General features: G+C 43.4%; 1 protein-coding gene across 3 annotated transcripts; it reads left to right on the top strand.

Moving 5' to 3' along the window:
* Nucleotides 1-994: 994 nt before the first annotated feature.
* ZBTB42 (zinc finger and BTB domain containing 42) lies at nucleotides 995-14,702 on the top strand. Of its 3 annotated transcripts, none has more exons than XM_089522664.1 (2): nucleotides 995-1,094; nucleotides 7,061-14,702. In XM_089522664.1, exon 2 carries the CDS (start codon nucleotides 7,075-7,077, stop codon nucleotides 8,527-8,529), a length of 1,455 nt encoding a protein of 484 aa, XP_089378790.1. In that variant the 5' UTR covers nucleotides 995-1,094; nucleotides 7,061-7,074; the 3' UTR covers nucleotides 8,530-14,702. The 3 variants fall into 3 exon arrangements, with proteins under 3 accessions (XP_089378790.1, XP_089378792.1, XP_089378791.1); XM_089522666.1 differs by lacking the exon at nucleotides 995-1,094 and adding an exon at nucleotides 4,396-4,541 and having other exon boundaries at nucleotides 7,236-14,702; XM_089522665.1 differs by lacking the exon at nucleotides 995-1,094 and adding an exon at nucleotides 5,195-5,332.
* The last annotated feature ends 1,825 nt before the right edge of the window (nucleotides 14,703-16,527 follow it).

Below are 16,527 nucleotides of genomic sequence, written 5' to 3'. Positions count from 1 at the left end.
CTGGGCTTTAGGATGCTCCAGGTCAAACTCTCTTTCGGTGGGGGTTGCATTGTTAATTTTTCCACTGCTCCAAAAAACAACCCCGATTTCTCCCAAGGCTCTACTCTTTCTCCTTTCTGCTCAAATTCGAAGATATGCCCATGTTAATCTAGGAAAAAAGCAGTTTGAGAAGAGATCTTGTAGCAACCGTTGAGCCTAACTACAATTCAAAGCCCTAGCCATGCTAGTCTGGAAAATCAGTATGCAAAGGGATATCTCAGAACACCTTAGAGACTTCAACTTTCAGGGGTCCAAGATCCCTTTGCAGACTGATCTCCTCCTCTTTCTGCCCAAGTTACATCCTGTATGCAAAAACCAATGCAAAGGGATCCTGGACCACCTTGCAGCGCTACAATTCAAATAGCCCTATTAGTCTGGAAAATTAGAATGCAAAGGGATCTTGGAGAATACTCAAACGGTGCCCTAAGATCTCTTTGCACTTTTAGACTTTCAGTGCTACAATTCAAAGCCCTGGCAGTATTAGTCTGGAAAATCAGTCTGCAAAGGGATCTTGGGCACTCCTGGAGACTAACTTTCAGTGCTGCAAGATCCCTTTGCTTACTCATCTCCTCCCCTTTCTGCAACAGTTCCATCCTCGATGCAAATCTCAGTCTGCAAAGGGATCCTGGAGCACCCTTGGAGATTAATTTTCAGTAGTACAGTTCACAGCCCTAAACCTGTGGGTCTGGAAAATCAATCTGCAAAGAGATTTTTTTAACCAGAGACTTAACTTTCAGTGCTCCAAAATCCCTTTGCAGACTGATCTCCTCCCCTATCTGTCATCCCCACTACATTTTAAACCGGTTTGCAAACTGGTTTGAAGCAATTTAAATGACCCTGGTTCGCACTTGAACCAAATAGCTTCAGAGAGGGGGGCCATGAGATAGACCCATTTAATGCGTGTCTTTTTTACACTGATTTTTCCACATCTTTTTTGATAAATTGATTCAGTGCAAGTGTGAGCGAGATGCGGATCGAAATCGATTTAAATTTGCCCTTGAGTCGGCTGAAGCGGGTCCATTTTGAATCTATTCATTCATCAATGTGAACGACAAGTGAGTTATTTTACAGGAAAAAAATGCGATCAGGGCAAATGTAGTGTGAACCATGCTTCACTGTCAAATTGATCCATCGATTCATATTGCAAACCGATTTATTTGTAAGTGGGAAGGAGGCTAGTTAACATCGTTGATTCAAAAATTAGTATGCAAAGGTATGTTGTACAACCTTACAGGTCCAAAACATACTGCAGAAACAATCCAGTTTGCGACAGCTTTAACTGCCCTTACTCAGGGCTAGGGAATCCTGGGGATTGTAGTTTGTGGTGGCGGCAGACCTCTCTCAGAGGCTAAATACCTCAAAACTACAGTTCTCCAAATTCCCTAGCACTGAGCCAGGGCGGGTAAAGCAGTCCCAAAGTAGATTATTTCTGCAGTGTGGTTTGCACACCCCCGTTTCAGTGCTACAATTCAAAGACATAGCCCTGTTAGTCTAGAAAATCAGTATGGGAGATTTGATTTTCAGTGCTCCAAGATCTCTTTGCAGCCTGATCTCCTCCCCTTTCTGCCAAAGTTACATCCTGGATGTAAAAATGAATGCAAAGGTATCTTGGACCACCTTGGAGATTAACTTTCAGTGGTACAATTCAAACACGTAGTCCTGTTACTCTGGAAAACCAGTACGCAAAGGAGAATCTTGGAAACTCAACTTTTCAGTGCTACAGTTAGTCTGGAAAATCAGAATGCAAAGGGATCTTGATGCACCCTTGGGAGACAAACTTTCACTGCTGCAATTCAAAGACATAGCAAAGATGTAACTTTTGCAAAAAGAAAAAAAGTGAGATCAGTCTGGAAAGGGATCTTGTAACACTGGAAGTCAGGCTGGAAGAGCTATAATATCCAGTGTTGCCAATCACCCTAGAAGGAAATCCCCTGATTGGCTTCCTGGAATGCCCCCCCCCCAATTTCCCGGAATGGGGGCAGGAATTCCGGATCAGGGGTGCATGCAAAGCACTATGGGAAGGCTAAAGGGGGTGGGACTTCTGGGATGGGAGGTATGTTGGGAGGGTTTTTTTGGGCGGGAAGATATGTTTGGGCAGGAGAGTTGAATTTCCCTGAAGGTTGAATTTCTCTGAATCTTCCCGGAAATCTAGCAAACACGGAAATGACATGGAAAGGTTTTTAAATTCCCTGTTCCTGGGAAATTTCCCGGAAATTGGCAACACTTATAAAATCCCTGTGTTCCAAGATCCCTTTCCAGACTGATCTCCCCTTTTTGCCAAAGTTACATCCTCCATGCAAAAACCAACCATGCGAAAGGAGATAGATCACTTTTGCCTACTGATCTCCTCCATTTCCTACAAAGTTACATCCCCAATGCAACTTTTCTCGTGTGTGTGTGTGTGCGTGCATTATACATATATACAGTATATATATATATATATGAAATAATAAAATTCATTTATATTCCACCTCTCTGTGCAACTGAACCAGGGCGGCTTACAAGTTAAAACAATACAAGCCCATATTCCAATCTCCCACCCACCTAGGGTTGCCATTTCACGGTGGTGGGCGGGACTTTCCCGCCCCCTGGGGGGCGTGCCCAGTCCCGCCCCGCCCCCATTCCCGGGTGGCTGCCCAACTCTGAGCTCCCAGGGCTGCTGCCTGCCTTCTATAGAGTGCTGCCTATGCAGTTTGTCTGGAGCAGCAGCAGCAGGAGGACTGAAACCAGCAGGGGCGGGGTCTGCTGCACTGCCCTGCCTCTATTGGCCAGCCCTCTGCTTCCTTATTTGGGCAACATCCAAGCAGGGAGGAATTTGCATTCAGGCAAGCTGCTTCCCCTCTTTCTCTTTCTCTTTCTCTTTCCCCTTCTTCTTGTTATTCCGTTTTTTTTCTCCTCCTCCTCTTCCCCTCCTCTTCCTCCTCTCCTTTTTCTTCCTTTCTTCCCCCCTCCTCATCTTCTTTTTCTCTTTCTTCCTCTCTCTAAGCCCCCCTCCTCTTCTTCTCAGGGGTCCAGGGCTTCTCAAGGCTTTGCCCCCATTAGAAAAGAAAAAAGGCTTTGGATCTGTCCCATAAATCCCTCCTAAGTTGAGACATACCTGGGAAAATGAGGGGGCGAGGGGTTTGGGGGGGTTGGAGGGGGCAAGGAAAAGGAGGAAGGGGGGAATTGCTAAGAAGGCTTGGGAGTGGGAAATGTAGTTTTCAGTGGCACAAGGGACTGCCTGTGATCTTGCAAATGCTAGCTTGGAAGTGGGAAATGTTCTTGTAGAATTTGGGGGGGGGGGGGTGTTTGGCCAGAATGAGAAGTACATTTCAGCCTTCTGTCTAGGAATAATGCCAAAATGTCCTCCATTTTGAGCATGCCTAAGAAACATGCATTTATATTCACATTTTAAAAAAAATTATCAATTTTTTCATGTGTCGTCCATTTTTTAAAAAACGTGTCCTACATTTGAAAATGTGGCCCTACATTTGTCCTACATTTGTCCCGGTTTGGAGGTCCTGCCTTATGGCAACCCTACACCCACCTCTAAACTAACGATTGAACAATACAAAATTAAAACATACTTTAAAATAAGCATTCAAATCAGGCAGTGGTTATAGCAGAGTTCAGGGGATAACAAGTTCAGGTTATAGTTATAGTGGTTGGTATCTGTTCAGGAAAGGCCTGTCAGAAGAGATCCGTTTGAACAGCTTTTTAAAAGCTGTTTTAAGCTGGTGTTGTGACGGATCTCCTCCGGCAGGCCGTTCCATAATCTGGGAGCAGTTGCCGAAAAGGTCCTCTGGGTGCTGGCAGACAATAAATAAAATAATAAATAAAAATATTTTAAAATAAAAATAAAATCCTTCTTCCCCAACCATGTGGTTATTATGATTTTTTATTCTTTGCAAAAACTGCATTGCTGCCTTAAGAGGAGGAAGGAAGGAAGGCCAGGGAGGCGCCCCTCTGAAAGCTTATAACGCATTCAGCGCGGGATAGGGCATGCCAGTGTGGACGCAGGATTCCCTCTTCCTTTGCATTTGGTGGGGTCATCATGCAGGGGCTGGTGGAAGCAGAGAAACGCCTTCCTCACCAATGCAAAGGAAGAGTGGAGAGGACAAGAAAGAGAAAAGAGTCAGGCTTCCCCCATCCCCTATTTGTCTTTCTTTCCCCCCTTAAAAAATCCCCAAATTATTGGGCTTGCCAGCAACAGCCGTTTCCAGGCGTCAGGGTTCTTCCATTGTGTGTGTGTGTGTTGGTGGAGGAAAAGCAACAAGAAAACACACACACACACACACTGGTTGGAGGAGGAAAGGGGGGAAGTATCGCGAGAGCCAGCCCTGGCTAACAACCTGCTTTACAACACACACACACACACCAGAGATTGAGTGAGAGAGAAGCACTGCTGGGTCGGTTGCCAGCAACAAGAAAGCGCACTCTCACATCTGGGGAAGAAGAAGAAGAAGAGAGTGGAGCCCATGCAGTTCTCCAGTGGCACCCAGGACCAAGACCAGAGCTGGCTGGTGAGTGGGTGCCACTTTGGGGAAAGCACCCCCTTTCCCTTCCCCTACAAGCAGGGTTTGGGGGGGGGGGGGTTGGCTGCCTTTCTCCTTTTCTAGGCAGCCCCCCACTAATGTTGGAGAGTTGGGGCTTGTGCGTAATTTGGAGAGCTTTTCTTGTTTTGGAGAGGTTTGGGGGTCCCTTCTCTTTCTCTTTCCTTCTCTCTTTGCGCCAAGGTTTTTGTTTTGTTTTTTAGCACACAAAAGGGGGATTGTTTGACAAAGTTGTGAGAGAGTGTGTGTGTCGGATCTGGTGGGGATGGGGAGGGATTACGGAGAGCATCCCAAGGAAAATCCTCCCCCCCCCGATCCAAGAGGGATCCTGCCAAAAGTGGGGAAGGAGGAAGAGGAGGAAAGTTGGCCCAAACTTGGGAACTTTTCCTTTTGCGCTCCAAAGGGCAAACTCTCCAGGAAAAGGAGTAAAATTCAAAGCCCTAATCCTGTCCTCCTTCTCCCAGGACACGTCCTCTTTTTCCAGGACCTGTCCTCCATTTTCAAATCCCCCCGGTCCCAGGAAGAAATGCCAAAATGTCCTCCACTTGGATCACTTTTGACTCAGAAGCAAGGGGTTGTGTTTTGAGAAATGTGTGGAGCTTTTTGGCTTGGCAGTGATCAGGAGTCCTCCTTTTCAGGGACATGTCCTCCACTTCCAACTTCGGTCCCAGGGAGGAATACCAAAATGCCCTCCACTTGGAGCACCTTTGACTCAGAAGCAGGGATTTAGAGTTAGAAGAAAGCTTTTCAGCTCTTTTCTGGTAAGGTGCTTGGTCCTCCTTTGTGGTTAGGAAACATCTGGGTTTGGGGGGGGGGGGAAACTGTGCAAAGGGATCTTGGAGCACCTTGGAGTTTGCAAAAATAAAAAGTTCTTCTCTCTTTCAGTGAGTTTCCAAGGTGCTCCAGGATCCCTTTGCACAGGGGTTCAGATTGTTATGGAAAGCCTGGGGAGGAGGATTTTTAGGACCAAGAGAAGGGATCAGTGGAAGTTTAAGGGTGGAATGGGTGGCTATAAATGGGGAGGGGGGGTGGCTTGGTGGAACTTTAAAAGGCAGCAAGCTGTGGTTGGCTGGTAGCTAGATTTGAAGGAACATATGGCATTAAAAGGGGCACAGCTGGAGGTAGCATTTCCAGCGCAGTGAAGTCAGAGCAGCTGACTCTCCAGCTTGCGGTGTAATTAGCAAACGGAGCACTCCCTCCCCTCCTTCCCATACGGCTCATTCCCCCCTTCTTTCTTTTCTTTTCTTTTCTTTCTCTCCCTCCCTCTTTTTCTTCTCTTCCCCCTCTCCCTCCATACACACAGAGAAACCTCCTTCCCCCTGGCTAGCCAAAAGCCCCCTTCTCATCCCAAGCACCTCACTTGCAAAACAAAGCTGGGGAAAGAAAACAGAAACAGGCACCCCCCCAACTAGATCTCTTCTACAACTTTTGTTGCTTTTTGTGGAGTGTCTTGTTCCCCCCCCCCCCCCATGAGCCCTCCAGACCCTGCTTTCCAGGTGTTCAAGGTAAGGGGGTCAGGAAAGATGGCTTTCTCCTGGTTTATAAAGGGAGATCAGTATGCAAAGTTAGTCTCAAAGGTGCTGCAAGGTCCCTTTTTGCATACTGATTTTTTTTATTTTCCAGATTACCATGGCTTCTGTCTTTGAATTATAAAGGAAGAGTTTGACTGGGGGGTATTTGACCTGAGAGAACATGTCCATGGGTTTATAAGTATGTGTGTTTGTGTATATGTTTACAAGTGTGTGTTTGTATTTATAAGAATGTATATATTCATATAGAATTTGTGTATGCATTTATATATACACAAAATATATTTTGTCTATGTGTCTCTGTGTATATATGTGTATATATATATAGAGAGAGAGAGAGAAAGAGAGAGAGAGAGACTTCTTTTTTCATCATGCGTTTTGTTTTTAGGACCTACCATGGTGATTTCTTGCTTTATCAAATGGCATGTGTCTGTTTGTGTTTATCTGATGTGTGTGTGTTTTGGAAGGGGGGGAAGCATGCTTAAAAACAACAGTGTGTTACAATTATTCGTGTACAAAGTTAAAAGTGTTGGCAGAGAGGGTGGGGTGTGCAAAACACATTGGTTTCAATTAAAGTCACCACAGTGTTGCCCTGAAGATTAAGATTTCCAGTAATGCCTAAAATTCTGAAGTCTCTCCCCCCGCCCCCAACCTTAAACCTTTTGAACATTGCTGAGACGAAGCTTGCAGGCAATACTGCCTTAGAGGCTTTACTTTACTTTTAAGATTGTAGTTTTTCCTGAATCCCCCCCCCCCTTAGTGAAGCAGGTGTTCTGGCATGGGGAGACATTTAAAGAGAAGGGAAATTAAAAGGAGAAAAAATGTACAGACAATGCGCAGTTGAACTGTTATCTCCCAGGCTCCAGTTACACCCCCCAAGCCAAATCTGTTTGCTTGTTAACAGCTGCTTAGAAGCCCTGTGGTTTATAGTAGCATTCAAGTTTTTCCTGTTTTGAACAGGTTATGAAGGAAGAATGGAGTTCCCAGACCATAGCCGGCAGTTACTGCAGTGTCTGAGTCAGCAGCGTCACCAGGGCTTCCTGTGTGACTGTACTGTTTTAGTTGGAGACGCTCAGTTCCGAGCCCACAGAGCCATTCTCGCCTCTTGCAGCATGTACTTCCATCTTTTCTACAGGGACCAGCTAGACAAAAGGGACATTGTGCATCTGAACAGTGACATTGTCACAGCCCCAGCCTTCGGCTTGCTGCTTGAATTCATGTACGAAGGCAAGCTGGAGTTCAACAGCCTCCCGGTGGAAGATGTGCTGGCTGCAGCCAGCTACCTTCACATGTACGACATTGTGAAAGTCTGCAAGGGCAAGCTGAAAGATAAGGAATTGTGCGGGGATGAGAAAATGAATGGCGGGGTGGCCCGTTTGGATGTGCGGAGTCTGGATGACAGAACGTCCTTAGGGCATGAGCTCAGCCCGGATAATAAGAAAAAATTAATCGTGGCGGAATATGAAAGATTGGCAGCTGAGAAAGAGAAGAGTGGCGGTTATCCAGATTGGTCCTCCGAACTTGGAAGCACCGGCTCTGTGTTAACTGATGCAGAATCTGACACCATGGCAGCTGGAAAAACAAGAGCTAATGTCAGTAGTTTGGTGGGACCTTTGTCCCAAAGGTCTCTTAACCACCCTTTGGCTCCCAGTGATGTAGAATGCGCTTTAGATCTGTCTTTCAAGCCTGTGGCTGGGAGAGATTCCTTCCACCCCTCCTACGTTTTTGGACAGCTGGCTTCCGAAGGCCAGCCGCCGGAGGAGGAGGAGGAGCAGGAGCCGCAGGAGGGTAGCAAGCCTCTGATTAAAGATGAGCCGGAGTCTCTGTCTCTGTCGGATGAGGAGGCGAGGAGCCCCGAGAGTCGGCATTTTGAAAATTCTGCCAAGAGTTTGATGACAGGGTTAGGAAGTGTGTTTGTGGGGAACGGCGATTCTCACATTCCGGAGGAAGAAGTAGATCATGAGCGGGAAGTGAGCGAGGATGACATGGATTCCTCAGACATTTCATCCTCAGGTGTCCTTGTGCCCCCGGGGCACATCTGCGTTTGCCCATTGTGCAGCAAGGTTTTCCCTAGCCCTCATGTCCTCCAGCTGCATCTCAGCTCTCACTTCCGCGATAAGGATGGCTCCAGGACCAGACTCTCCCCTGACGGGTCAGTACCCACTTGCACTCTCTGTGGCAAGACTTTCTCCTGCATGTACACCTTGAAAAGACATGAGAGAACTCACTCGGGTGAGAAGCCATACACCTGTGGCCAGTGTGGGAAGAGCTTCCAGTACTCTCACAACCTTAGCCGCCACGCAGTGGTCCACACCAGGGAGAAGCCACATGGCTGCAAGTGGTGCGAGAGACGGTTCACCCAGTCGGGCGACCTGTATAGACACATCCGCAAATTCCACTGTGGCCTTGTGAAGTCACTGGTGGTTTGAGTTCTTGTATTTTTGTGTTAAGAGAGATGCTGGTCAACTTCCTAGGATGTGCCGGTTTGCTTCTGGTGAATGGTATCACAAAGGGGATGGGTGGGTGGGAGAATGTAGGTCTACATTTCATGGGAGAAAGGCTGCCTTTATGCATTGCTCCCGTCCCCTACCCTGTTTTAGGTCTGCAGCTACTTACCCCGTAATGTTGTGTTTAGCAAATCTGCAGATTGCTTAATCCAAAATTCTTGGATGGACGCTAGTTTTAACCCGATTGATTGGCTTAATTGGGTGTATAGAGAGGGCTGCTCTGATGCTAAGGATACTTGGTTGCAATTCTCATTTTGTGGGTGCTCTCTTACCAAGCTAGAAATGTGGTAAAGAAATCCTGTGAAAGAGAAAGTATGATCCTTGATCAAAACTGCACCATGGGTGCAACAGTGTGCTGTCAATACAGCAACCTCCCCTTCCCCCCAGATTATCACTTACACCTTTATTGTGCATCCCTCACGTAGGTTCTTAATGACCTCCATATCTCTCCTACTCTGGATGTAATCTTTTTGATCCAAACTTTTTTATTTTCAGTATGCTTCACAGAAATATAATTTCAAAAGCAGGATGGGCTATCTAGGACAGAGTTCTCCTTACTTAACAGTGTGTGTCTGAAGAGAAATCTTGAGTTCTGTGTGCCTCAAGGGGACTGTCTAGAATCCTTATAACCTGAAGAGGCTTTTGAAGTAATGCTACTTCTGAAGATTCCCTTCCTTTTATCAGAAGGTGGTAAAAGTTTTTTGTCTTTTGAAAACACTAACAAATCACACTTGCCTTGCTGCTGTTCTTTTTGCCTTCACAAATACTCCCCCCTTTTCATTTCTATTGAATTGTTCTTAATTCCTCTGTAGAGTATAATTATGTGGGGTTTTTATTTGGAGTGGGATACCTTGCCATCCAATATATGTGTAGAACTTTTTGTGTGAATGTGGGCCTCCATGTGCAAAGATTAATGGCCCCACTATCACGTTCTGTCCCCTACAAAAAACAGGGCATGCGAATGACAGGAGAGGACCCTACTTGTATAGGGTTTGCATTAATTGACAGTATAAAATACAGGAGAGAGGCTAGTTAGGACGGAGTAGGCATTCTGACATAGTCTGTTATGTTTGTGGTTATATGTTCACCACACTTTTATATAGAGGACAAGCAGCAGTGGCAAAAGAAGAAGATGGGTGCCAACTCCATGTTGCTATTTCTCACATATATGGCTTCCAGGGGAAGAAGTTCTCAGAGCCAAGGCACTCTGGGAAAGGTGACTTGGATGGTTGCCCATGCCAAGCTGCTACTGTCTTATTCATCCTTTCCTTGCCTCTGCTATGCCCATGTCCTTTGACACCTTCATCTCTGCTAACAGCATAATGACCTTGGTAGAGCCAACAAAAGAGGGGCTCTCCTACCCCAATAAGAATTATGTTCCCTCTGTAAGAAATTTTCATTTGGTCCCCAAATTTTTAATATTGCGGAGAGTGAGACACTGAAAATGCTTCACTCCTAGAACTCATATTTACTGCTTTTTCTGTTCCCTTTTCTAACTTTGTCTGTCCCTTTTCTTTGGATTCATAGACCATGTTTCCAAACGTTCAACAGAAGTTTTAAGTTATTGCTTTGCTAGAAATATGGGAACTGATGGGATATTTAACAGGAGGGGTGGATTCCTATTTGGGAGAGCATGCCTTCACTTTGCCCCCACCCTCTAGCTAAACCCCTAGCCAATAAGTTCTGATCATCCTTACTAAATGCTGAATACATTACAAGTATTATATTTCTCAGTTAATGTCTTTCTTTAGTTCTCCCCCACTTCCCAGAAAGCACTTTTTGGCAAGTAAATCTCCAGTAGGAGGGAGGTAAGCCTTTCAGATATTTCATTGGATCCATTTTATATGTTCTGAGGTCCCAGTCCACAAACGTTTTCTTCTTCATCCCCCCATCCATCCAGTTTGTCATGAATGTTGAATCACAATATGCTTAGCAAAGCTGAGGAGAGCTTGACAGCTAGGCTGGTTGGCATTTTAGCACTAGTGTGGCGTTATGCCTACATGGCTTGATCTTGCCTGTGAAAGGTGACCCGTGTTGACTACCCCATCCAATTCCACTCTTTTCCCACATTTCTGCTGTATGGGTGTGCAAACACTGCCCTCACTTACTTATAGCATTACGTATAGCATTATGGGATAATTTGGACTACAATACACATCAGCTCCATGTACCATGGCTAGTAATGGCAAGAAGCTTATGAGGGTTATAGTACAAGCCATCTAAAGCAGCTGGTCTCAAAACATGGATCCCCCAGATGGTTTGGACTTAAAAGTCTCAGCCAGGGTGGCCAGTGGTGACGGATTGTGGGAGCTGAAGTCCAAAACAAATAAAAGTTAGCAAGTTTGAGAAGCTAGAGGACTCCATGTGGCCGCTGGGCCATTTCTTTCCACTTCACTAATAGACTGTGGAGTGTCATTGAAAACCTGAGATTTAGTATAGAGTCTCCACCTCTGAGCTAGCTTTTTCATGTAGCTGGGCCCTTTGCAGTGGTTTCATGTGCAGCCCTGCTTTGCAGCTCATCCTAGGTTTAATTTTTCTACATTTCAGACTTTTGTTAAACACAGGGACCGAGTTTGTTCTCCCCGCTCCAAAGAGTTTAGGAACCCTAGTCCTCATTCACATGCCTGATTAAATATGTTCAAGTGAGCCAGTAAAAGTTATCATTCTGCACACCATCCATGTATTCTGGTGCACAACTGTGTCTACCCAGATAGCCATACATTTTCTTATACTAATCATCATCATTCTTTTGCACACATACATACTTCCACTTATTCATTGACTCCCTCTTGGGTTGGCGCACTTGAGAGCATCTCCAGTTTAATGAGTGCTGCATAAAAATAGACCACACAAACAGACAGTGTGGAAATGTTTGAAGAGGGAAGACTTCAATTCCCAGGATCTCCCTTGCTGACCTGGGCATTCTGGGAGCTGTAAATGGAAGCAAAGCTCAAGTATTGCAATAATTTGTGTAGGGGGTACAGCACTGTTGTGTGTTTCTTGTTGTTTCCCACCTCAACATTCTTTGGAAACTCATGCAAGAGTTGGGCTGTCTCTGACCCTTATAGGGAGCACATCTGGCTGGAACAGCTGGTGGAGAGAGAGAGAGGCCTGGGGTTTGAAGAAAAAGGAGGATAAGGCCAAAAGGATGGGGCCTCAAGGAAGTTACAAGGGGGTCAGATCCTCAAAGAGAGGTGCCATCTGGGAGTTGCATTAAAATATAGTTTCCTTTAAAGGGAAAAGAACCCAAATATTTAAACGTATTTTTGTAATGTGTAAGCAGTTTTAGATATCTCCCTCAAAGATAAACCTTTAGCATTTCAAAATACTGGGATGTTCTTGTTGCATTCTAGGAAATTATATTTCCTTGTGGTGGATTGGTACCAGTGGCTTATGCTAAATGAACTATTTTTCCTACACGAACATAGCAGAGGCTCAGTTACATTCGCCACATGACTGCATTTTAACTGCTTTATCTTCATAGGTCAAATTAGCCAATTTATTTTTTGATTAGCAAGTGGCTTATGGAAATGGTTAATCTTGGCTGTTCACAGGATTTATTCTGAGTGAGCAAAAAATTATCAGCTTTTTTGCAGGGGGATCTGTATGTATGGTATGAATGAGACGTGGTTTGGAAGGACTGAAAGCGTATATAGTTAGAAAAAAATTCTGGGAGAATAAAATTACATATTCCTGCACAATTCCAGAATCTCTTAGTCGGCTTATATCATTGAATGTCAAGTTATGCCTTCTGATACCCATGCAAACTATATTTTTGAATCTCTGACACTTAAACATAATAATCTATTGTTGAATATATTTCTGTATGATTGGCATTCAGTGACTAGGTGGAAAAGGAGAACTAAATTAAATGTATTGACATTTTGGGGTTACCTTAAAGTGAAAACCCCTTTCTTGGATTGTTTTTATGTTAAAGTTGAATATTATGGAAGCACTGGAATAATTTTATCCTCAAGGGCAAGATTCTGCTATGCTGCAGAAAAGAGCATGACCCAGCATTTACTTTCAGTGACTGAGATTCCCATACAGAAGGGGGGGGGGGGGAGACATATTGCTATGGGAGATCATCACATGCCAAGCGGAAGTCTTGATTTGTTTTTGCTTCAGTGATACCTGCTTCTGAAGAGGCAAGCCTCTAAAATTAAAAAAAAAAAAAAGACTTGTCTCTTCAGCAAGAGGAACTAATGCTCAGTTGTGGATCCCCTCCAATGGTGTACATGTGTTCTCTCTTTTTGTTCCCAGTCCACATGTTCAGGAATTCCTGCTATGAAGGAGCAATGCAACAACAGCATTGTAGTAACACTGTAGGGCAGGAGGGGGTGTTAAGTAGTGCAGAAAGCAACTCCTTTATATTCAAATAAGAAATGATATATTGTAAGATTCTCTTATTCTTCCCTTAAATGATGAGTGCACATATAATGTGAACATTGCCTTCTATTTATAGTATGTTTAAATCTAATTTCGTTTGATACTGTACAAATATTCTTGGTAATACATGCAAGACATATCAGAGTGCTTTATGCCTGTGATGTGTGACTGTGGTACTGTGGTCTTACTTCATGGTGGGGGTTTTTGCCCTTGGATTGGAAATAGCACTGAACAAAATCTTCAGAAATTAAGTTATTTTTTTTTCTGTTTAAATTTTAAGTTATATATATATATTTTCCTCCTGATGATACTTGATATAGTATTTATTAGATTTTTTAAATGGAATGCTTACTTTGGAGCTTTTTCAGAATAACAAGCTTGAAAACTGTAATTTTAACTATTTCTTTACATGTTTAAAAATTGAGTGAGAGAAGATGTAGAAGAGTGCATAGAATGTAGCCCTCTTTTTTTTTCTGCTGATGCCAGTGAACATATAATGTGGAGGATCTGCCATTTGAGCACAATTTTTTTCACACTTGGATGAATGACCCCGATAATTTACAGTGGAGAATGTGGTTTTACAAACAAGTTGGTATCTCTTATTGTAATTAATAGGGTAGCAGTGCAAGAATACAAGTGCCTCAGTCTCTGGACTGGGATTTTGGTTCCTCTTCCCAATGATAACTCTTAGAAGTATTTTGGGTGTTTTTGAAAAATAAATGTTAAGTGCCATATTGATACCATTGAAGTGTACTGGTGCAACAGAGCTCAAACAAGTTTGCATCGGACTCTTGTCTGGCAGTTTTAAACATCAACAAAGGGCATGCAACTAGAGTGAAAAAGCTGGCAGATGTGCCCATCCTAAGTGAATTGTTGAAGCGTTGTCTTTCTGTTAAAGATTGTTCTTTCCCAGTCTTTCTGGGTTGATTTTTTTTAAAGAATTTTGCACTTTTATTTTAAATACTTTTTGATGTTTGTTCTTTGGATTTTTTTTTAAAAGGTTGCAATAGTTCTGAGCATGATTGTTCATTTTTAAAATGTTCCTTACTCTATAGAAAAGTACTAAAACATTGCACACTTAAGGTTGTTCATTATTATGCAGCAGCTGCTCTGTCTTGCAAAGAGCCTAATTGGAAACCTTTTTGGCTCCGTTGTGGTTTTGATTTCACTGGAGCTGCAATTTTACCTTAATACTGCTTTACTTAAAGAAAAACAAAACACTGGATTTGTCTTCTTCTCCAAGCTGATACTGTGAAGTTAAATGTTTTGAAAGACAGAAAAGAACCAGAGAGAAATCAGTTATTTTTAATTGCTTTTAATCTTGGTGCAGTTCAGACTCAAATATGTATATTTAAAGACACTAATTTTTGTGGGAGAGTTTTTATAGTATACAGTATGTAGAGAAGCTACTGGATTGAACTATATTTTATATATTAAAAAAAGATTCTTTCACTGTTTTATAGTGAACTATTTCCCCTGTTTCCCTCAGTGTTAGTTCTATGCTGTGTTTAGTGTAGGTTTGACAATCTCATAAAAAGAATGATTTCGACAAACTTCCCTTAGTGTTTAGTTTCTGTGTGGAGTTCTCTTTTTTTTATATAATTGTGTGTTGGTATGTGCTGTTTTTTTAAAAGGAAAAAACTGTGACAATCGTGATTAGAACCGCTGTCTTTATTAAATAAAACATGTTAGAGTTATAAATGAAATCCCTTTTTTATTTGTCTGTTCTCTCTATAAAAAGTCCTGGAGGGTGGTGAAGGTGTCCACATAAAAATGTACGGAGAAATATAATGCCACATGAAATAAGGACTTTGGCTAGGTAGGTGAACAGAGATAGAGAAGAAAATTGTGGCTAGAATCCTCTTATCACAGTGTACGTTACTTTTGTTTATGTATATTTAACTATGTAGCAGAGGCACTAAGAAACCCTGTTAATGGATTGTGAAGATGAATAACAGGATGCCAGCCAAAGTATCCCAACATGTCTGGGCATTTTCTATTCTGTGTTCCAATGCAGAACAGGTAGCTAATACCTGATCCAGAGAATAGGATCAGAATTCAAAATGACCGTAACAGATTACAGAGCTGGGCCACCAGAACTAACAAAATGAATTTCAACAGGGAGAATTGCAAGGTGCTACAATTAGGTAGAAAAAAAATGAAATGCACAGATATAAGATTGGGGACACCTGGGTTGACAACAGTACATGTGAATGGGATTTAGGAGTCCTAGTAGGCCACGTGCTGAACGTGATACAACAGTGTGATACGGCAGCTAGAAAAACCGAGAGAATTCTAGGCTGCATCAATAGGAGTGTTTAGATTGAGGGAAGTAATCGTGTCTCTTCATTCTGCTTTGGTCAGACCTCACCTGGAATACTGCATCCAGTTCTGAGTACCACAATTCAAGAAGGATGTTGACCAGATGGAGCATATCCAGAGGGGTGCAGCCAAAATGGTGAAAGGTCTTGAAAACGTGCCCTCTGACTACTGGGTGTGTTTAGCCTGAGAAGACAAGGTTAAGAGGAGACATAACCATGTTGATATATTTGAAAGTATGCTATATTGATGATGGAGCAAGCTTGTTTTTTGCTGCTGCAGAGACTAGGACACAGAGCAGTGGATTCAAACTACAGGAAAAGAAACTTCACCTAAACATTAGGAAGAGAACTTCCGAGACGGTAAGAGCTGCTTGAAGGTGGAAGACACTCCCTCGAAGGTTGTTGGAGTCTCCTTCTTTGGAGGTTTTTAAACAGATCAGATGGCCATCTGTCTCAGGTGCTTTGTGTATTCCTGCATTGCAGGTGCTTGAACTGGATGGCCCTTGTGGTCTCCTAGGATTCTGTGATCCCAGTGCACATTTTGCTGGCAGCTCTACACAATAATAGTACAGCAGCCCTTCAGTGGATACAGATGTTACATAACTGCCCAATTCTAATTCCTGCACCATAAGTCTTATGAGGAGGTAAGTCCCAAGCAGGATTCTGGCCAAGATCTCTCTGATAAGCCATCCACATAGTTAAAGAAAAGCAGGAGTGAATTTTTCAAGGCCTCTTGTACTGAAGGAATTAAGGGTGAATCCACACTGCAGAAATAAAGCAGCTTGACACCCCCATACTACTGTGGCAATGCTATGGAAGTATGGGATTTGTAGCTTTGTGAGATATTTTGCTTTCCAGAGCTCTGGTGCCCCACCAAACTACAAGTCCAAGAATTCCATAGCACTAACCAATGGGAGTTAAAGCAGTATCAAACTTCTTTATTCCTGCAGTGTGGCAGCAGCCAGAGTTTACTGGAAGGGATTTCTACAATAATAGGGTCATCAGTTGAGAAAACCCTGTCTGATACTCGCCAACCAGACCAGTTTTGCCCAACAAACAAGGTCACCTGAAGCAGATCTGAGTATATGAGTGGGAAAATATGGATAAGAGTGATCTGTCAGGTAGCCTGACCTCAAATCATTTAGAGTCTTCAAGGATTCACATCAGTGCTTGAAAGGTTTGTAAAACCAAGACTGTACACCAGACCTTC

The sequence above is a fragment of the Sceloporus occidentalis genome, unplaced genomic scaffold (assembly GCF_023333645.1).
Source record: "Sceloporus occidentalis isolate IW3139 unplaced genomic scaffold, rSceOcc1.0.p SCAF_4, whole genome shotgun sequence".
NCBI classification, from domain to species: domain Eukaryota; kingdom Metazoa; phylum Chordata; class Lepidosauria; order Squamata; family Phrynosomatidae; genus Sceloporus; species Sceloporus occidentalis.
Note: the sequence above shows the minus strand (reverse complement) of the source record. Positions and strands in the feature narration are given on the sequence as shown.